Genomic DNA, 23,343 nt, shown 5'->3' on the forward strand with positions numbered 1-23,343 from the left:
GTAGGGGGAGGGGCACAAAGAAAACTAGATAGAAGGTGACAGAGGACAATCTGACTTTGGGTGATGGGTATGCAACATAAGTGAACGACAAGATAACTTGGACTTGTTATCTTTGAATATATGTATCCTGATTTATTGATGTCGCCCCATTAAAAATAAAATTATATAAAAAAAGATTCGATTATATAATATGTAACTATATTATATTACATTCTATGTAATACATGCTTTTAAATATAAATTAAAATTATATTTAATTAAAAAAAACTAAAACTGCTCTTTCTTTACTTAAAATGAAACCACAAAAACTTAATTGTAAAAAAAATGCACTTTCTTAACTTTAAAGTTAACCTTAGCTTAACATTACATATTTTTTATTTAATCATCACCTGTTTTTGCTTTTTGGCTGCACTTTCGGAACTTTCACTTGCAGGACTTTTGAATAAGAATTTATCCAAAGAGGTTTGCTTTTCCCTGCCTTTTAAAATATTACAGAAGTGTGACAAACAAGTGTCATTAAAAAGTGCTGAGGGACGACCAATTGAAACTTTTTCTGGGTGTTTCTTTTCAATGAAACTTGAAAGCTTCTCCCACGTTGCCAGCAAGTCTTTAATTTCACTTGTAGAAATCACTTCCTCCAATTCTACCTCCTCTTCACTACTAATCTCTTGCAGAAGCTTCGTATGTTGCATCATCTGTAGCTCCTTCAACTCCTCAGTTGAGAGTTCCTCCTCATGTTCCTCAATGAGCTCATTTACATCACCCTCATCTACCTCCAGACCCATCGACTTTCCGAGGGACACAATCTCCTCCAATGCTTCTACCTCAGTCTCAATCTCTAGTTCGAATCCTTCGAAGTCCCTGTCTGCAACAACATCAGGCCATAACTTTTTCCATGCCGAGTTCAACATTCTTCTTGTAAACTTTTGCCATGATGAGTCAATAATGCGTAAACATATCACGATGTTGTAGTGATCTTTCCAAAACTCCCGAAAGGTTAGATTTGTATTCTCAGTCACCTCAAGCAGTGGCAGAACAAGTGCTTTGTGTAAAGCTTTCTAAAGTTGGAAATGACTTGTTGATCCATAGGTTGCAAGATTGAAGTCATGTTGAATGGGAGGTAGAAGACTTTCACAAATTTGAACTCATCAAGAATGTCATCTTCAAGACAAGGTGGGTGGGCTGGAGCATTTTCATCAGGAGTTTATTTTCTTGAAGATATATCGTCATTGCAGGACCAATGACAAGATTTACCCATTCAATAAAAAACTGCCATGTAACCTATGCCCTAGCATTGGTGTGCCACATAACCTGCAGTTTTTCTTTAAGAATCTTTTTTTTTTTTTTTTGTATTTTTCTGAAGCTGGAAATGGGGAGAGACAGTCAGACAGACTCCCGCATGCGCCCGACCGGGATCCACCTGGCACGCCCACCAGGGGTGATGCTCTGCCCACCAGGGGGCGATGCTCTGCCCCTCCGGGGCGTCGCTCTGCCGCGACCAGAGCCACTCTAGCACCTGGGGCAGAGGCCAAGGAGCCATCCCAGCGCCCAGGCCATCTTTGCTCCAATGGAGCCTTGGCTGTGGGAGGGGAAGAGAGAGACAGAGAGGAAGGAGGGGGTGGGGTGTAGAAGCAAATGGGCGTTTCTCCTATGTGCCCTGGCCGGGAATCGAACCCCGGTCCCCCGCAAGCCAGGCCGACGCTCTACCCCTGAGCCAACTGGCCAGGGCTTCTTTAAGAATCTTGTGAATCTTAAAGGCTCGAGGATTTTCAGCATGATGCACTTAGCAGTGGCTTTACTTTACAGTCACCGCTAGCATTTGCACACAATCCAAGGGTCAGACGGTCCTTCATGGGTTTATAGCCTGGCAGCTTCTCCTCTGCAGTGATGAAGGTCTCCCAGGGCATTTTTTTCCAAAAACAATCCTGTTTCATCACAGTTGAACACTTGTTAGGGGATGTAGCCTTCCTTTGTGATAAGCGCAGCAAAATGTGCAATGTACTCCTGAGCTGCCTTAACATCAGCACTCGCAGCTTCACCATGCCTCACCACAGAGTGGATGCCAGATTTCTTCTTGAAATTTTCAAACCAGCTGTAACTTGCCTTAAATGTATCTTCTGCTGCCTCTTTTGAGGTTGATGTTTCTTTCTTCTTCAAGTCGCTGTAAATAATATGTGCCTTTTCGCATATTACAGTCTCTGTATCTCCTGCCAGCTCTTTCTCTTTCACTCACACCAGCAGAAGCTTCTCCATTTCTTCATGGAGATATGTCCTTAATTGGGACAGAATTGTAGTTCCGTTTGCTGGATTTGTGTTTTTGATGGCATCCTTTTGTTTAAGGATGGTACAAATTGTAGATGTATTGTAGTCGTACAGCCTTGCCAGTTCAATCACTTGTACACCACGCTCATGTTTTTCTATTATTTCTTGCTTTACTTCAATCGACATCATTCTCTTCTTCTTCTCACCACTGTCCTTTACACTCACTTTCTTTGGCCCCATGATAGCACACAAAAAAAGTTAGTAAAAAATGCAAAAATGATGCAAGAATGAGTACAGCACACAAGATTCAACTTGATTCTGCAGGTAACATGTGAGAAAGAACAAGATGCTAGTGTTGTGCAGCCGATACTGGACCTGTGCGCCAATGCGCCAACTAGCGGCAGCTTCCCGAATCACGACTCATATCTCGAAATTTCACTCGGATCTCAAACAAAAATACGGACCGAATTGCAGCTCATATCTTAAAATATTCATATGTTGGTCTGCTCATATCTCAAGGTACTACTGTAGTCAGTTGACAATACAAATTTAAATTTGGCAATAGCTAATGATGTCTATACAATTCATCTTACTGAAATATTGTAACATATATTTTGAAACTAGTGTATCTTGAAGGATATTGCAGGTAATCATATACATGCTTTTGAGTTTATTAGTTATTCTAGGTTAATTAGTTGTTCTAACTCCATTTATGTGAGAGTTTATTATTAACCTATAATCTTATATCTTGGATCCAAGACTTCCTAGTATGTTTCATTGATCTAATTACACACCTTCTATTTACTAAGAATATATCTTACAGTTAATATTATAGTTTATACCATTTTTATGTTTGTTAAAACAAATTAGGATTTGTTTTAGTCTGCTTGGGTTGCCACAACAAAATATTTATATAGGCCAAGGTGCTTAAAAAATAGAAAATTACTTTCCAAAGTTCCAACAGGTAGAAAGTCTAAGATCAGGAAGTTCAGCAGGTTTTGATTTCTGGTGACAGCCCTTTTCCTAGTTTGCAGATTGCTGTCTTCCTTGCATGCTCTTACATGTTGGAGAGAAAACAAGATCTCTGATGCCTCTTTCTATAAGGAAACAAACCCCACCAACCACAACCTCATTCTCATGACCTCTAATCCAAATTCCTTTAAAAGGGCCCATCTTCAAATACCATCACACTGGGGATTAGTTCTTTAACATATGAATCTTGGTAAGACACAAACATTAAGTCCATAACAGTATTCATTCCTTATTTTGTAAAATATTTTTCTTGGATTTTTTTATTCCTCCAGATAAAACAGGTAAATTTAAGTTCACTAATCTACTTCTAATTTAAGTAGCATCACTCTGTTGTGTTTATTTTTTATATGGGCTTCAATCTTTTTAGAAAAAAGTATAGTATCAAAAATAATTATATTGTACTTAGGAATTTTGGTCTTATTTTATTTTTCTGAATAAAATGTTTTGATACCTTTTACCCAAGTTTTGGTTGGAAGTATCTTCAGATAAAAGGTATTTGAATTCAGCAGCAATGTTTTAAGCAACAGGTAGGGCCCCCTCTGTCTTATGGTGGGAAAAGGATAGCCTTTTGCCTAGTCCCAAGAAATCAAGTATTCATTCCTGAACAAACCTTTCTAGCCCCAAAGGAGAAAGAAATGTGAATGCTTTTAAGGCTGAAGAACACAGATCTTTTGTTCTATATCTATCTGAATATAAAAGTTCATAAACAAAATGAAAGCAGAAATGATCAGTTTCAGAAGTGCAAACAGAGAGGATATCTAATGAAATGTATAATGAAACTTACAGTGCACTTGGGGTCTATTACTGAAGGCTTTCTTAAAGATAATAGGTTCATTAGCTTATGACATCTTCTGAGTCATGGTTGAAACCACTCAAGCCATATCATTAAATTTCTAGCCACAAAGATTTCTGGCCTGGCTTACTGTGTTATCCAGACATAATGAGTCTATATCGGAGGTTATAACACTGAGTCATGGGCACTGTTAAGGATTTCAGTTCATCAAAAACACATCTGAAAGCATTCACCACGTAGGAGTATGCATGGATCCTAGACAGTGCTTTAGGTTTTAAATTGTTTTTTATCAGAAGTCATTGCTTGCTTCCTCAGATCCACAGTTGGACTCCTACTGCTCTCAAGTAGCAAGAAGCAGCACAATGTTATAAGATAAAGAAAAGTTGGCATTAAATATAAAGGAGAATTTTATATATAAAAAATAGCATGGTATTGATAGAAGTCTTAAATACACCAAGTCAAATATATTTTTGCTTTGAATATTTAAAAAGTATTTATGTTAGAAATTCTTGATTCTATACTTCAGTTTGTGAATGTCTATAGCTGATCCCTCAGATCTTGAAAATATTAAAATATTTTCTAAGTGAAACCAGAGAGGGAGAGAATAACCAAACGAGCAGAGAAACAGCTTTTCTCAGAGTATCAAACAGGTAACTTCCTAAATCTAGAACACGTTTGTTTACTTATGGAATTATGTGTAACGACAAAATGACTCTTCTAACAACTTCTTATAGATAACTTTTGTTTTCAGGTACTCTTAACCTAAATTCAGATTTGTGAGACAATCAAATTCAGAAATCACACAAACTAATTTATATACAGTGACAATTTTATCACTGTATGTGATAGTTACAATGTTTTGGAACCCAATATGTTACTCTCTATATTAAGTCCATGTTGAGGGCACTAAACTTTAACTTTATTTTTGTTTTTATTTCACAAGAATATGCTTCCGAAGGGATAAGCAGTGACTCATTCTTACCAGAACATTGACAGTCACTTGAGCAGTACCAGTTCTCTGTCGGAGGGGGTCAGGTAGAGCATCATTGTCCAAATCTGTTATTCTCACAACTATCTTGTACTTTGCTTCAATTTCCCTGTCTAAAGAATCCAATAGCTTTATCATTCCTGCACAAAAATGAAAAGATAACTGTTATCCCAGAATCACTAAATATCTTCAATTTATGCTAAATTAAAAACTACATAAATAAAATAATCACTAAAATAACAAGTAAAAATACATTAATAAAAATCAACTTTGGTTATATATTTATACTCCCAGCATGTACTTCACCAGAAAAATGATGACAGGTGTTAATTTGCACACCACTTTTGTCACCTGTTATACAATCTTAGATTTATGGAACATATATATATGCATAGATATATGGGAGATATATGATGTATGGGTGATATATGGGAGAAATATATATTGGGAGAAATGCATTTATGAGAGATACATGGGAGAAATATATGTGTATAAACTTTAGACATAGGATAAATATATATTATATTTATATAGATATATGGGAGACATATAGGGGAGAAACACATGTGTATAGACTTTCCAAAGATCTGTTTGGCAAAGGTCAAAGCTATAGTGCTTTTTCTTCAGTAACTAAGAATCTATGGATATAGCTAAGAAACTAATGTGAATATACATAGTTTAAGAGAAAGTTGTATATACAGTGAAAGAAAATGATTTGACTTTGGGTGATGAGCACACAACACAATCAAAAGAAAAAAAAGAGAGGAAGTTGTTTTTTAAGCTGTCCCAATAATCATAGTTTCTCCATAAATTAAGTCCCAAATAAGTGTATATAAGCTCATTATTTTTACTGTCAACATATAACAACATTTTTACAATACCTGTATCTGGTTCAATGTAAAACTTGGGAGGTGATCCCAAATTGCCTCCAGCAATGGTATATTTTATATTATTAAATGGCCAGTCTGCATCTGTAAATATAATTTTCCCTACTAGGGTATCAACTGGACTATTTTCAAGTATATTGAAGGTAAATGCTGATGTAGTTCCAGTTGGATTCAATTCATTTATGCGACTCACCCTTATGATGATTGTAATGATTGCTAGAAAGAAAAAAATACATAGAGATGTAGCTGAGGTCATCATGTGTCTTCTGTAGTTCTTCTCTTTTTTAAATAGCATAACATTATATATTAAATTCTAAGTATGTAAATTATATACATACACCTATATTAAATTCTGTCATTAAATTATTACCTTTTTCAATTTTAGAGCTTTTGAAAATACGTTTAGAATTAAAACACTCTATTAACTAATTTTGAATACCTGTCCAAACAACTGCTGTTTATAATGTGTTTATATATAAATGTTACTGTTTAGAATTAAAGGTCAGAGTTTACAAGAGCATGCATTATTTGCTAATCAAAATATGATTAAAATATTTCTACATGACAATATAATAAATAAATATAAAGGAACTAAATTTACTATGATAATGTGAATATCAGTATTTTTTCTAATGCAAAATAAATTCACTCTCCAGAAATATTTTAAACAATACAGATTTCAGAAAAGTTAAACTTCAACATTTCCTTGAAAGAGCTGCAATATATTAAAATAATGTTTAGACAATATTCTCTCACTCATGATTGACTTTCTCTTTGAATTTTTTAAAAATTATACTATTTTTAGCACAAAATAAGTAATTACAAGACATGCAATTTTTTTTAATTTAGAAAATTAAATTTAACAGGGTGATATTGATCAACAAGAGTACGAAGATTTCAGGTAAACATCTTCACATCAGTTGAACAGTCCATTATGTTGTATACCCAACACACAAAATCAAATCATTTTTCATCACCTTATAATTAACCCTCTTTACAAAGTAGTCAAAAACACACATGGAGAAAAGAAAGCCTCTTCAATAAACAGTGCTGGGAAAATTGGAAAGCCACATGAAAAAGAATGAAACTTGACTACATTTTGTCCCCCTGCATAAAAATTAATTCAAAATGAATCAAAGATTATATGCTTTATTATAGCAGATCATCAGAATATCTAAAATTATAATAAACATCTAAGAACTAATTTTAACTACTTATTTTATGTAACTCAAAATATTTAAATATAAATATTTCTTACTTGACAATATAGGACTTCCTTCATCAGATACTTTCACAAACAATGTATATTTGAAGTGCATTCCTGCAAAAATAGCATTATCATAATCTAGATGGGCAGGACCAATCTGCAAATAAAAATATTACATTAATGGTTATTATTTTTAAATTAAATATCTATTTTATCATCTATCCCAAACCAAGAAATGTTATACTTGTGGTAAAAACAAAAAATAGTGAAAATTATATTTTATAACAGTGCTCTCTAATAGGGATTCAATAATAATGTGAGCCACAAATGCAAGCCACACATGTAATTTTAACTTTTCTAGCCATGACATTACACATCGACAGTCTAGAAGAGAAAAAACATGATATACATGATTATATCAGTAGATACAGAAAAGCATTGACAAATTCCAGCACCCAGTTATGATAAAAATTCTCAGTGAACTAGGATTGGAGAACTTCCTCATCTTTATAAAGAACATCTACAAAAAAACTATAGCTAACATATTTAGTGGTGAGAAAAATGAAAGCTTTCCATTAAGATCAGGTCTAGAGCAATGATATTCCCTACCACCATTCTTTTCAACATGGTACTGAAAGTTCTATTAGCTATATTTTTAAAAAGTAATAATAATAGCAACAATAATAAAGGTAAAATTTAATTTTAATAAAGTATAGTCGTCCCTTGTCATAACAAGGTTCACTTTCTGCAGTTTCACTGTATCGCACATTTTAAAATTGTATATATCTAATTTTGTATCATGGATTTTTCGCTAGATTGTGGGATTTTGCGGTAGATGGGTATTTTTATATACTTATTATTTTAATTATTTTTGTGGTAAAATAAGCAAAATATGTGTGGGAAAAGTTAGTAACAGTGTGGGAAAGGTTTATAAGAGTGTGGGAGGGTTTATAAAGCCTTAAAATATATATAAATAATAAAATAAATATAAGGTCGCTACTCTGCGGATCTTCACCTATCGCGGGGGGTTCTGGAAACTAGCCTCCGCGATAGACGAGGGACCACTGTACTTTATTTAACTGATTGTGTTCAAAATACTATTATTATAACATGTAAGCAACATCAAAAATATTTATGAAATTTACATTTATTTGCTCATGTTAAAAATCTATTGGTTATTTCACACTTGCAGTTTATCTCTGTTCCGATGAGCCACATTTCAGGTGCTCTAAAGCACATGCAGCTAGTGGTTTTCATACTAAAGAGCAAAGTTGTAGAATATATAAACTATAAATTTATTACAAAAATTATGATAATATTACTACTATATATTCTGGGACTTTTAAATTAGTGCCTCATATTGTAGAAGTACACTACAAGCTAGCAAAACTAGGGTTAAACATTTGATTTACATTTGTCCACACTAATTCATTTGCCATCAATTGTTCTTTTCCTATTCTGTACGTTTTATTCATAAACAGATACTCTGGTGTGTATTTAAGATTTTTAAAAGTAGTTGTCATGAATTTATTTGCATTTTTAAAAAATGAGTTAAATATGAGTTAGTATTAGCAGGAAAAATCTCAAAGAAGAAAGCTTTAATTTTCAGGCTTAGAAATCATTCAAACATAGAAGTTGAGGTCCACTCTGTGAGAGAGGTCAAAGTATCTCATATTTTTGCTCTTTCTCTTTACTCTCTTGGGAGGGATTGCAAGGCAGGCATGATGCATTCAGGATATTTCATAATGTTAAATAAAAGGACGATGTTGAGAACCTCCCCTTTCACAGCTCATGCATAACCACACAATCCTCAGGGCAGCCATAGCTAGAGCAGCACTGAGGCCATCCAAGGGGAGGGAAGGAATGTGATTGCGTGCTGTCTCCCCAGTTCTCCCGAAGTCCTTTTTGTGCTTAGCCACACTCACATTCATTATTTTTCTTAACAAACAGCCAACACTTATTAGGGAGGGAAGTTATGTGTAGCAAGTAGGCAGTAAGTGGGTGTGAAAAGCATAGATGAATAGCATTGTTCTCTTAAGATTCTACAATGCCCCAAGAATTCTAAAATTTGGGGGCTGTAAATGAGTTGTCAAATGGGAATAAACAGTTTCTACATGAGTGAAGTGGAATACTAGGTGATCTTTAAAATATTTTTCAATCTTATAATTCTGCAATCTATATCCTAAGTATAGATAAAGAGAGGTGACATAGAGAACGCTGCTGGCACATAATCAAGTATCAGTCAAGAAGTTAATAATTCATACTGGTGGTGTTAGTGTGAATTTAGTGCATGACTTCTCTCATTCTACTTACATTAAATAATATAAAAAAAGAAATAAATTCAGCAATGCAAAGAATATCTACAATAAGAAGATAACAAGAGGCATACAGAAACAAACAAAAAATTCTAATAAAACTGTGTAATTTGGTATTACAAATGATGGATAAAATTAAATAAATTTCTACTTTGCTCCAAATCACAAAATTAGCTATCTTGTGTTTAGAAACCTTAAATATGAAAGGCTACTAGCTAAAATATTTTCAAGAAAATGTATTTTCCAAAACATGTGATTATATCATACAAACCATTAAGGAAAACATACAAACACAAGAATGACTTTATACATATTCATGTTTTACACAAAGGAAAAGCAAATAATTTATGGATTTTTTTCCCCACACAATTGGTGAATTAGGAAAAGATGTGCAACTTCACTGCAAATCAGGCAAAATCATGTTAGACTGTGTAGCACCAGATATGGTAAGGATATTGATCAAGAGCAATGCCTACACATTGCTTGTGAGAGTGTAATGTGATGCAACAACTTTGGAAAACAATTTAGGACTTTAATCACTACTAAAGGTAGGGTCACAATGAACAAAACAACACGAGATGAAATCCAGCACGAAAGAAAATAATGCAATCAAGAGATGCTCTGCCTGACCTGTGGTGGCGCAGTGGATAAAGCATCGACCTGGAACACTAAGGTTGTCGGTTGGAAACCCAGGGCTTGCCTGGTCAAGGCAAATATGGCAGTTGATGCTCCCTACTCCTCCCCCCCTTCTCTCTCTCCTTCTCTCTCTCTCTCTCTCACACACACACATACACACACACACACACACACACACACACAAAATGGATAAATAAAATCTAAAAGAGAAAAGAGATGCTCTAAACACAAGAAGCATGAAGGTGCTGTCAGCGCAATATGGTACACTGTTTTACTGCAAACTCTTGTTTATAAGTAGAAAAGTGTACCCTAAAATAATGATAAAAAGTATAGAGTACAGTAAGTGCATAAGCTAGTATATTTTTATTTATTTTTATTATCAAGTACTATGTACTGAACTATGTGCTATACTTATAGTGACTGGCAGTGCAGTAGGTTGTCTACACTAGCGTAACTATCAACATATGAGTCACTGCATTACTTTATGATGTTAAGATGGCTATGATGTCACCAGGTGATAGAGAATTTTCAGCTCTGTTAAAAAATTATAGACCCACTATCATATATGTTGGTTAGTCACTGACTGAAATGTCATGAAGTACATAACTGAACCTTACATAGTTCACCATTAAGATGCACTATGGGCCCTGGCCGGTTGGCTCAGTGGTAGGGCGTCAGCCTGGCGTGCAGGAGTCCCAGGTTCGGTTCCCGGCCAGGGCACACAGGAGAGGTGCCCATCTGCTTCTCCATCCTTCTCCCTCTCCTTCCTCTCTGTCTCTCTTTTCCCCTCCTGCAGCCAAGGCTCCATTGAAGCAAAGTTGGCCCAGGCGCTGAGGATTGCTCTGTGGCCTCTGCCTCAGGTGCTAGAATGGCTCTGGTTGCAACAGAGCAATGCCCCAGATGGGCAGAGCATCGCCCCCTGGTGGGCATGCTGGGTGGATCCCGGTTGGGCGCATGTGGGAGTCTGTCTGACTGCCTCCCCATTTCCAACTTCAGAAAAACACACACACACACACACACACACACACAAGATGCACTATGACAATGCAGTTCTGTTCTTAGTATAAACCTTAGAGGGGATGTTGCATATAAGCACCAAGAGAAACATGGAAGAATGTTCATTCTAACCTTAAGCAATATTCAGAAGGATCTAAATGTCTATCAATGAGGGAATGTTTATAGTGACACAATGTACCAGTAAGGCATATAATAAAACAGTACAGCAAATAGGTAGATAGAGAGGTAGGTAGATAGATAGATGACAGATAGATAAATAATATATAGATAGGTAAAAAGACAGATACATAGGTAAGATAAACATATACTCACCATAGATAGATATAGATAACTCTTAGAGATACAATATAAATGAAAAACTTAAGCCACTGGAGACAGAAGATATAATAGCACTTTTTTAAAGCTCATGAGTTAAGCAAACCAACAATATTTTCCAGAAATATATATAATACATAGATGATTATACTATAAAACTTCCCAATTAATGAAAAATACAAAATTCAGGCTAGTGGTTGCTGTTGAGGAACAAGCAGTGGGGGTGACAAACTGAAGCAGTGTAGTGATTAGTGATGGTGTAGTTCTAAAGAGAGGTGATAGGTTCACGGGCTCATTTTATTGCTATGTGTCATTAGTTGTAGATATATTATCTTATAAATATAAAATATGACATCATAAAATAATTAAAATAAATTGACTAATAAAAATATGTTGGATAATTTTTCAAATCAAGGCTCATTAAAGAAAATGACCTAATGAAATAAATGATTAATAATGTTAATAGAAAGAAACATTCATTTTTATTATTTTATTAATAAGCTAAATATGTATGTGTGAAATAGTTTGGACTCATTATATAGTAATTTATTGTTCAACATTAAAATTACATGGCTGTCATCTGTGCTCTGATAAAGGTCACTCCTCAATTAATTAAGATAAATTCAGAATTAATATCTGTTTGTCTATTAGAGCTTCATTCATTATTTTAACACAAAACTCTTGGTGCTTATTAAAAATCCCAGCCAGTTTTGACTGACTGCTAAGAATTTTTCTCCCACTTAGTAAAATATACATGTAAATGTACAGCCATCTAAAAACAAATAAATTTTATTTTTTAAAAACTAGTATCTTTAAAATATCTTATTTATTGATTCTACATTGATAAGAAGGGAGAGAGAGAAAGACAGAAACCGCAATCTGCTTCTGTACGTGTCCTGCGTGGGTGCGGAACCAGCAGCCTCCAGGTATCTGCAATGACTAACCAACAAGCTACAGGCCAGGGCTAAAAAACTAGTACCCTAATTATGCCCTTTTGTGAATTTAAAACTTAAACATTGTTGAAAAGTCGAATGTATGTTCTATGTTCTTTTAATAAAGGCCTCATTCACTAAGTATTAAAACTGTATCATTTTCTTTTCTTCTACAAACTGGCTTCTCTTACTTGGAAGATGTAGCAGTGTTGCCATATTAATAACCCTTTCTGAACCTAATTACCTTTTTTTTTTTTATATTTTTCTGAAGTTGGAAATGGGGAGGCAGTCAGACAGACTCCCGCATGCGCCCGACCAGGATCCACCCGGCATGCCCACCAGGGGGCGATGCTCTGCCTATCTGGGGCGTTGCTCTGTTGCAACCAGAGCCATTCTAGCGCCTGAGGCAGAGGCCATAGAGCCATCCTCAGCGCCCTGGCCAACTGTGCTCCAATGGAACCTTGGCTGCAGGAAGGTAGAGAGAGACAGAGAGGAAGGAGAGGGGGAGGTGTGGAGAAGCAGATGGGCGCCTCTCCTGTGTGCCCTGGCCGGGAATCAAACCCTGGACTCCTGCATGCCAGGCCGACGCTCTACCACTGAGCCAACTGGCCAGGGCCTGAACCTATTTACCTTTTGAGAAAAAGTCTATTACTGTACTTTCACTCCACAACAGGACTTTTTTTTTTTTTAAAAAAAGGACATCATACTGTATTTCGATAACTTTGAAGGAGGTCATATTTCCATAATTTACAGAAAGAAGGTAGTAAAATTCATTATGATTCAACTCAATTTTGCTTCTAGGAAATTTGTGTGGCAGATTTTATGGTTTTTGTCAAAATTAGAGCAAATCCAATACAACAATTTGTTCTTGTTGCAGTTTGTTCACATATTTTGTGTTATTATTTTGTATTTTATTCTTATTGAGAGTTATTTGAATTGGGAGGAATCACAGAAATGTTAACAGTGCCACAATCTTTATATAAGTAATTTAAAATATTTTTGATATTTTATTATTTTCAATCATTATCATTAATATATATAATTGATGAAGACATTTTAACATTCTGGTCATACTAACAATAAGTTTTAATTGCAATGATTTGTGAAAATGTGGTTTTGAGGCATTTGTGAGTAATTTATTACTAAATCTTGTCAATGTCTCATAAAACTATTTCACAGTTTAATTTTGTTCATGTATTACTCATCAATTTAGTTATTGTTTAATATAAATCTAACAAGTACTGAATATGTGCCAGGCACGAGTTTAATAACAGATTTTTTTTCTATCCCTGTCTAATTGGGAAGTCAGAAATGTGGTAAACGTTGTGTTGAAAGAGATGCGAAATGCTGTGAGAACCCAGAGAGGCACCTGACCCAGCTCAGAGGGAGAAGAAGTGTCAGGGAGGGCAGTCTAAACAATGTGTGGAGGCTGTGCAAAAGCGCATAGGTAATGGGCACACACAGCTGGGCACAGTGCCAAGCAGCATGAACGGTGTGGACAGTGGGCAGAAAGCCCGAGCTAGAAGCACCATGTTTGAAGGCTGTGGAAGTGATTCTGTGTACCTGCGACACAGAGTGTGAGGCTGCGGATAGTAAGGGTGGTGGGGTTTGTGCAAAATATAACTTGGGGCTTCGGAAGTAGTACAATTGCAAGGGTTTGTGTCAAATCAAGGCCAAAAAACTGTTTAGTACATATATATGTCGTACTTATCCAGACCATGTCTGTAGGCTTATCTAGTTAGTTAGATGAACAGATTTTTTTCTATCATAATACCTGTACATTAGCCACAAATTCTGGTTAAACACAATGCCTAGTCCACCTTTTCCTACTCTATTTAAAAACATGTCAATATAGTAAAATGTAGCATGATTTTGGTTTCAAACATTACTAAAAATAAAATTCAGATTTACTGAATTGGTAATTCCAATTTAGTATTTTATATTCCAAGCTACACTATTGTATATTTCAAGATGCACTAATAAAATATACATATTTGTTCTGTTTTGTATGGTACTTAGTATACTTTTTAGTGGCAATTATAGCAATTTCAATATATTCCAAAGAAATAGTCAGTACTTTATCTCAGAAACATTTGTTCAAGGAAATTTATAACCTTCCTAGTTCAGTTCCCAAGATCAAAATTGCATTCCAGTATTCATCCCAAAGTAAGATACTTTTGTTAGAAATTTAAGGTTTAGTTAAAAACACAGAAAGAAATTCTGCCATCAGCTGTTTGAACTACTGGAGTTCATTATGACTTTTATAATAATTTTTTTAATCTAAAGTTAATCATAGGGTCCCAGTCAAAAAACAACTTTAAAATACTTACTTTCAGTTCATTGTTCATGAGGGTGAAAGTTTCATTTGCAAAGGTATCTATAATCAAATGATAACTGATTTTGTTATTAGGAACAGTTCCGTCCTCATCTGTACAAGTAAGAGAGACTAGAAGAGTTTCAACAGGGATGTTTTCAGGAAGTTCAATTCTGAAATGAGTAAAATATGAAAAAAATGTGGTATAGCTTGTTAATCTAGATTTATACAGATGATATCTAGATTTATACAGATGACAATATTTAATTTTAAAAAGTTTTAAAATGTGTCCATATTTTAAATAGCCACTCTGCCAATAATAAAATTAAAGTGTTGGTTAAAAATTGTAAAAAATAAGAAATTATTTGACATTCTTGCTAAGGACAGGGGGAAATGACCTGCTATTATGATAGATTAATAAGTAGCAAATTATATAAAAAAATACATATATTATCATTGGAAACATGGTAGTTTGTACTTCAAATTTATAGTTTTTCTTTATAAATTTTAGAGCTGAAAGTGATCTAAAATTATTCTATACTTTTGCTTTTAGACAGATGGTTACTGGATTGAAATTTGAATCCTAACAAGATAACTATTATTTAGTTTTGTGAAAATACTGCTTTGGTATTTCAGGGTACACACGAGGGGAGGTAAAAAAGAGAAATAATTAGATTGGACAGATTTAGAAAACAGGAGCATCTAGGACTGAGAGTTCATTGGCCCAATTCAAATTACTCAAGTCCATTTCCCTTTCCTTTTTCAGCTGTGTTTCTCACCTATCTATTTAAGTCATTATACTTTTAAAGTAGTGCTTTGTCTTGTGTCCTTGAATACAGTTGTATAACATTACTTTAGGTAATAATTGGGACAATTCCCTATCTTCTAACCATGACTTCTCTTCAAGTCTTCCTTTGAATAATCATTTTTAAAAATTGAACATGTTTTTGTTTTTGTTAACTTCTGGGATTTCAGTATCTCAGAAATAACTTTCACAATGAAGAGGAAAGAGCACTAAACAAAAACGAAACTTAGAAAAAAACTGTCTTGTTGATAGGGAGTTTCTTCAATTAATATTAGACTGGAATTAATGCATTGATCTCCATACTTTGTTTAAGCTACAGTTATCTATATTGTCTATTGTACCTATTTAACACTTAGCAGGTACTGTTAATTTTTACCAATATTTATTTACCTCTCTATATATCCTATCCCAGTTTCCCAACAACTTTCACAGTTGGCTACAGTGGTAGTGAGAGGTGGATGTACTGTCAAATGAAGTAAAACTGGGAAGGGCTTATCAGCCTGGACAAGGTACCTTCCACATGCTCACACTCTCTCTACTCTCTCCACATGGTTGAAAGCAAATGGCAACAACACGGCAAAGTCAGAAGATCCAAATAACCGGGACCCTTCATTCACACTGATATCAGTTCTGATACTGGTTTGATGTCATTTGTGTACGGTGTCATATAAAAAGTATTTTACCAGAACTGCACTTGGAGGAGCTTAGGCTTTTGTAGTAAGAATTATTTGGGATTGAAATAGATGTTTGTTTACAGGCTTTCAGTGTCTCCTCTCTGTCTGTCCCACAAAAACAAACAAACAAAACAAGCAAACAAATAAAAAACCTAGTCTTACTTTCATTAAGTCCAGCATAAAACCCAAAGTCTAGATATTCTATGCCATGGTGTAGCCTATATCAAAGTTCAGTCCAGCCCAGGCACTGCTCAAAGCCTGTACTTGGGAGATCCTCCAGCTGCCAGCCTACCCAGCATGGATGCTGCTTGTAAACTCCATGAATGAACAAGTGGGACAAGCTAGTTTCCAAGCAGGAAGAGAGAGAGCTTTGCTAACCCTTACAGGCTGAGAAGGACTTTCCTTAAATTAACCAATCAGTTTCTTTAAAATTGTATTAGCTTGTGTTGGTTCCTCCCACTAACCAATCAGGTGCTTCTTCTAGGTTAGACTGACAAGCCTAGTCTATAGTCACCACTCTGGCTTCCATTGCATATGCCTGAAAGTGGAAGCACAGAAGCACTTCCCCAAGCATCAGACCAGCAGTGCCCTAGGGAGAGGCCTCCCGAACTTGAGCCTAGGGCGCTGAGGCACAATGGACTCTGAGGGCACAATGGGTTCCTGAAATGTGCAAATAAGCCTACATTTAGCCTTCTAACAAATTAAGCTCAACTAAAGGTTGCAGCTGCTCTCTGAAGCAGGCTTTCCAAGTTTTAACTTGCTTTGCTTTTATCCCTCATCAGCATCACTGGCTACCTGTCTACATTAACAACACCATAGAGCAGGGGTCTCAAACTCGCGGCCCGCCGAACAATTTTGTGCGGCCCGCAGACTAATCCATGAAGTTCAAAATATTTTGGATAAAATTAAGTAAGCCTAGGGGCCTACTTGTATTTTTCATTTCTCTAGCATCCTAGCTAGATATTAGCTTAGTTAACAGCAGTTGTGATGTGAACTACAGTTTCTGGTCGTTTTGTGACACTGAGTAAACTGCATATACAATTGTGCTTGTTGTACTGATTTTTTTTTTTGTTTTCAACTGCAGTGAGAAAAGTGTTGCGTAACAGTTGCCTTTTGTAGACCTAGTGCAGCCCGCCGAACAGCTGTGATCTTGCTCTGCAGCCCACATGCTGAGTTGAGTTTGAGACCCCTGCCATAGAGGAATGCCACTCAGTAGAGGCAACCAACTTTTATTATTTTTTGCATAGGAACAGAAAAATGCTAATTGTGCTTATTTTATTTTTTTGTTATAGGAATTAGTGATGTTTCTTGACCAATAATGTTAGTTATAATTATTTTTGTTTTTAAAATATTTCTAATTTTACTTACTTACTGTAGGTGAAAAAATATTGGAATAAAATGTAAGTTGTATAATTTGTTAACAAATTTCTAAAATACCTCCAATAATAATCTGTAGACTACTAGCTAGAATAGCAAGGGAAAGCAAACTACAATTGAGATGGCTACAGAATTACTGTTTATTATTTCTATCTTTTGTACTTTTTAGTGAAACAGCTCTGGCAAAAAATTCACAAACTAAAAGTTGATTTTTGAAGTTCAACAGAGCAATGGTAGTGTTTCTATATGTAGATTTTGGACCATATTTTGTGGCCACAAAGCGATCAAATATGTGCCTGCAATAATATTCATAAAATATTGTTTTAAGAGAGAGTTAAGTTCTTCAAAAGCAGACCAATCAAACACTTTGATAGTGTTGTTTAAAGCACTGTTTCTGTCTGTAAGTGAAACTCTGATTACCTGGAGCTGTCATTGCTCAACTTGCAGGACTATCAAGTTCTGCTCTATATAGTTGATTTTCATGCCATCTGCATTGTCTTTTGTTGCTTGATGATATAAAGCACATGTTTCTATGGTTTTCTCCTAGTGTGGATTGTTACACACAGTATTGGAATGAGATATACTGTATAACCAGAATACCAAAAAAAGAGTTTGTTGCCACATTACTTTCAGATTAGGTTAGGGATTTTCTGAGCAATTGCATATTCTGTAGAGAAAATACACTCAATAACAGAAAACTTGTTGTTTCAGGATTCTGTTCACTGCTTATTGATTGTAAACTTTGTAAGTAAAATCTTACAAATTTGGTTCTCTACTTACATAATGGTAATAACACATCCTGACTGCATTTTCAAATCTCAGTGTGATTTAAAAAGCCACACCAAAAATGAATTATAACTTTTCTATAATACACACACACACACACACACACACACACACACATGCATGTTATAGTTGTTTACCCTGAAAGAAAGGGGTTAGATAAAAATCACCTTTTGGAGTCTTCTAACTTTCATTTTTATAAATTTTTGAGACAAAGAAATGGAGATCCAATTGTATCAGGGAGGAAAACAAAGTGCAGCTGCAAATTGTTCAAAATATGATAATAAAGGAATAAAAGACTTACTCTTCATTCCAGAAAGGGTATGTTGGTTGCCCATTTATTTTTCTCTTATTCTCTATGCCAAAATCTGAAAACAAAATTTACTATGATAACTTACATGTAAATATCCTTAGTACATTGAGGTATATTGTCATTAACATCTTGTAGAATCACTGTGAGTGTTCCAGTTGTAGAATGCACTCGTCCATTGTCATAAACTCTAAAATATAATACCCAAGAATGTGGGGTGGTTGCATCTTCATAATCCAAAGGATAGGCAATTTTTACCTCTCCTGAATCTAAAAGGTAGATAAATGCAAATTTGTGCAGCATTCATTAGATGGATGCAAAATAGTGCTATAGATAAATAATGACAAATCACAATATCCTGGACCAATGAAACTTATAATTGAGGATCTTTGAAGAATGGTTAATGATGGGGAAGAGAGAATCCTCCTACACTCAAAGATTAGAAAATGTTTTATGGGAGGATCATGGCAGGTGAGAGTGAAGCCTACCCGAAGTGTTGAAAAATGAGCACAGGAAATCAAAGCAGAGAAGATTGGGGTGGTGTGGAGGTTGTAAGGAGGCAGTTATGACAAAGGGAAGCCAACACTCCAGGCAGGTACAACAGCACATGGAAGGGAATAAGCACTTACAAAAATAGAGCATCTGGGGAATAGTAATTGCATTACTGAAGACTGAGTGAGAGATGTTGATTGCAATAGTGATAAAAAGAAAGGATTTAATTTATATTTAGCAGGTAGATTTGATAAACATTCTGGCTGATCAGATATGTGTAACTGAAGTAGAAAAACAAAAGTAGAGTGAAAACAAAGAACTTCCTAATATCTTTATTATTCCATCCACTTCTAAAATTATATTATTTTAAAGGTACAGTTTATTGCAATTAAAAACCCAAATGTATATCCCTATCATGATGGGTAATATACTTTCCTGAATAAAACAATATTTATTTTTAAAATCTACATACACAAATACGCCTGACCAGGCGTTGGCACAGTGGATAGAGCGTCGGACTGGAATGCAGAGGACCCAGGTTCGAAACCCCCAGGTTGCCAGTTTGAGCACCGGCTCATCTGGTTTGAGCAAAGCTCACCAGCTTGGACCCAAGGTTGCTGGCTTGAGCAAGGGGTTACTCGGTCTGCTGTAGCCCCCGTCAAGGCACATATGAGAAAGCAGTCAATGAACAACTAATGAGTCGCAACGCGCAATGAAAAACTAATGATTGATGCTTCTCATCTCTCCGTTCCTGTCTGTCTGTCCCTGTCTATCTCTCTGACTCTCTCTCTGTCTCTGTAATAAATAAATAAATAAATAAATAAATAAATAAATAAATAAATAAATAAATAAATAAAATTTACATACATAAATACAAGAGAAGAATACACTAAATCCTCATGTACACATCACTGGTTTCAATGATTATAATTCATGGCCAATTTTGTTTCATCCATACCATCATATATTTTAATGCCTACTTGAATTATTTTGAAGAATATCCCAAATAACAAGTCGGGATTTTTTTTTGCATTTTCTTATCTATTCTTAAAGGCAAAGGACCCTTCTTTTAAAATATAACAATAATATAATTATACATTAAAATACAACATTAATTTTTTAGCATCATTCTGCATCTAGTAATGATAAACTTTATTAGATTGTTTTAATAAATTTTGTTGCTTTTTAAATCATTATCTAAGTAAAATCATACTTTTAATTGGTTGATACCTCAACTCTCTTTAATCTGTAAGGTTCTCAAAAAATTTTTAAATTTTGTTAAATAATTTTGTGTTCTTTCCTTGATCAATGAAATGGTAACACACTATGTACACTCCACCCAAACCTGCTACGATAGATCTTAGAACTGATTACATAATAATATGGAGAGGTACCTTATTTATTTTTCTAGGTACATATTATTTTATTGCCTAGGTGTATTGTGGTGTATACACCAGTACCTATGGATATTTTCAATCTTGCTATTAAATAACATTGTAATGTGCATATGTCTTTTTATATTTTTGCCTTTGTATTTGAGATATTTCTTAAGGTGGGATTAGAGTCAAAATGTAAATTCATATGCAGTTTTCCTATATTCTGCCAAATATTTTTCCATAAGGGTTTAGTATTTTTCATTTTCACCAGCAGTATATGAGGTCTGTTTCCAACAGCCTTGCCAACAGAAGATACTGTCAAACACAAAGTTTTGCCAATGCAATAGGTTATAACCTATGTGGTGTATAACCATTTCATTTGTCAGCATACGCTCGTTCCCCTCGCTCCCCTCTAAGCTACCCCAGGCTTCTCTGCCCTGCTTTCCTATGCTCACAACACTCAGCCTAGGCTTCAATGTGCACCCTTTACCTCCACCCACTATGAACCCCTTATGAAATATTTTTCAATCTATGTAATTTAATGTTCATCTAAATCATTTGGAGTATTTTCTTCTATTATGTATTTGGTTGCGTTTTGTTAAAATTGTCTAATCTATTTATCTTTTTCTGGTACAGAGTATAAAAATATTTTATTTCTCCTAATGCTCTCCAGTTATTGTGTCATTTATTAAGATGTCATTTTTTCCAGCACTTTTACTGAATACTACATTTTCATGCTCATTTGGGACTTTATCACAGTTTCATATTCTGTTCAATATGTCTAAATGTGTAATCATTTGTCAGGATCACACTGTTTGCAATTCAGAGGCCTCACAATGTGTTTTAATATCTACCAGGGTCAGCTTCTTCTCATTGCTCTCTGTTTCAATTTTTTTTCTTACTATTAATGTTTTTTGTTCCTTTAGCTTCAGAGAGGATGGGGTTTGGGTAGGGAACTATGTGCAAATAAAAAAACAAAAAAAACAAAACAAAAAAAATAAATAAGAATAAAATCTAAGATTTTTATTTTGTGTGTGCGAAAGAGATGAAGAAAGAGACAGAAACAGGGACAGATATAGACAGACAGGAAGGGAGAGAGATGAGAAACATCAATTCTTTGTTGTAGCTCCTTAGTTATTCATTGATTGCTTTCTCCTATGTGCCTTGATGAGAGGGGAGGGGCTACAGCTGAGTGAGTGACCCATGCTCAAGGCAGCGACCTTGGGCTCAAGCCAGCGACCATGGAGTCATGTCTATGATCCTACGCTCAAATCAACGACCCTCATTCAAGCTGGTGAGCCCATGCTCAAGCCAGCAACATGTTGGTTTTCAAACCTGGGTCCTCTGCATCCCAGTCCAACACTCTGTCCACTGTGCCACCATCTGGTCAGGCAAATATGAGATTTTAAATTAAGTTGCTTTCTAAATAATTTTATGGTATCAGAACATTTAGCCTTTATGTGTAATACACGTTCTCCTTTATAAACATTCTATAAGTAAATTATATTTAATTCCCAGCATTATTTCTTATGCTGATGACTCTTCAGTTATGTTGGTTGTCTGGAATGAATTCTCTATTGAATTTTTCTGGAAGAGGAACAATATATCCTGAGTACTTTTATGTCCCTAAGATGTTATCTGCTTTCTTTATCTATGAGGTCATTTTCTGTGTATAGACTTCTTAAGTCACTTTTTATATCATTGAATTTTTTGACTATGTTACCCCCTTTTTTTTTTTTGTATTTTTCTGAAGCTAGAAATGGGGAGAGACAGTCAGACAGACTCCCGCATGCACCCGACCGGGATCCACTCCACACGCCCACCAGGGGGCGACGCTCTGCCCACCAGGGGACGTCGCTCTGTTGTGACCAGAGCCACTCTAGCACCTGGGGCAGAGGCCAAGAAGCCATCCCCAGCGCCCGGGCCATCTTTGCTCCAATGGAGCCTCTGCTGCGGGAGGGGAAGAGAGAGACAGAGAAGAAGGAGAGGGGGAGGGGTGGAGAAGCAGATGGGCGCTTCTCCTGTGTGCCCTGGCCGGGAATCGAACCCGGGACTTCTGAATGCCAGGCCGACGCTCTACCACTGAGCCAACCAGCCAGGGCTATGTTACCCTTTTTATAACTCTATTATAAGAGCATTGGTAGAAAAACATGTTTACTATTTGATTATCACTCTTCTATAAATGAGTGAATTTTTTTGCCTAGGGTCTCAGTACTTTTTTGTTGTTCTTAATATCTAATAGTTTAGTAGAATGTGTCTCACATTCAGTCATTCTGTATTGGTTTTTCAGAATCTTCGTTTGCCTTTTTTTTTATTCTATTTTTTTTTTTCAAAGTTAGAAGCATGGAGGCAGTCAGACAGAATCCCACATGTGCCTGACTGGGATCCACTCAGCATGCCCACCAGGGGGCGATGCTCTGCCCATCTGGGGTGTTGCTTCATTGCAACCAGAGCCATTCTAGTGCCTGAGGCAGAGGCCATGGAGCCATCCTCAGTGCTTGGGCCAACTTTGCTCCAATGGAGCCCTGGCTGCGGGAGGGGAAGAGAGAGACAGAGAGAAAGGAGAGGGGGAGGTGTGGAGAAGCAGATGGGTGCCTCTCCTGTGTGCCCTGGCCGGGAATCGAACCCAGGACTTCCACATGTGAGGCCGACACTCTACCGCTGAGCCAACTGACCAGGGCTGTATTTTCTTTTTAATACATAGCCTTAAATCTTTTATATTAGGAACCTTTTCTTCAGTGATACTTTTTAGTACTTACGATGTTCCAATGTTTTTGTTTGCTTATTCAGGAATTTTTAAAATATTATTTAAAGTATTGCCTCTTTTC

At 35.6% G+C, this 23,343-nt stretch overlaps 1 protein-coding gene and 1 non-coding gene across 6 annotated transcripts in view; both read right to left on the reverse strand.

Annotated features, from left to right (window-relative positions):
- The window catches only part of LOC136384123 (cadherin-related family member 4-like), a 130,839-nt gene that overhangs the window by 51,709 nt on the left and 55,787 nt on the right, over positions 1 to 23,343 (reverse strand). For all 5 annotated transcript variants that reach the window (XM_066354215.1, XM_066354214.1, XM_066354213.1 and 2 more), the window contains 5 exons: positions 18,736 to 18,916; positions 14,715 to 14,871; positions 7,221 to 7,326; positions 5,957 to 6,178; positions 5,070 to 5,215 (listed from right to left, as the gene is read on the reverse strand). In XM_066354215.1, coding sequence (XP_066210312.1) covers positions 5,070 to 5,215; positions 5,957 to 6,178; positions 7,221 to 7,326; positions 14,715 to 14,871; positions 18,736 to 18,916 — 812 coding nt within the window. The remainder of the gene's footprint in view (positions 1 to 5,069; positions 5,216 to 5,956; positions 6,179 to 7,220; positions 7,327 to 14,714; positions 14,872 to 18,735; positions 18,917 to 23,343) is intronic.
- On the reverse strand, positions 23,121 to 23,196 carry TRNAV-CAC (transfer RNA valine (anticodon CAC)). The gene has a single exon. It is a non-coding gene; the product is annotated as a tRNA-Val (tRNA).

The sequence above is a fragment of the Saccopteryx leptura genome, chromosome 12, assembly GCF_036850995.1.
Source record: "Saccopteryx leptura isolate mSacLep1 chromosome 12, mSacLep1_pri_phased_curated, whole genome shotgun sequence".
NCBI classification, from domain to species: Eukaryota; Metazoa; Chordata; class Mammalia; order Chiroptera; family Emballonuridae; genus Saccopteryx; species Saccopteryx leptura.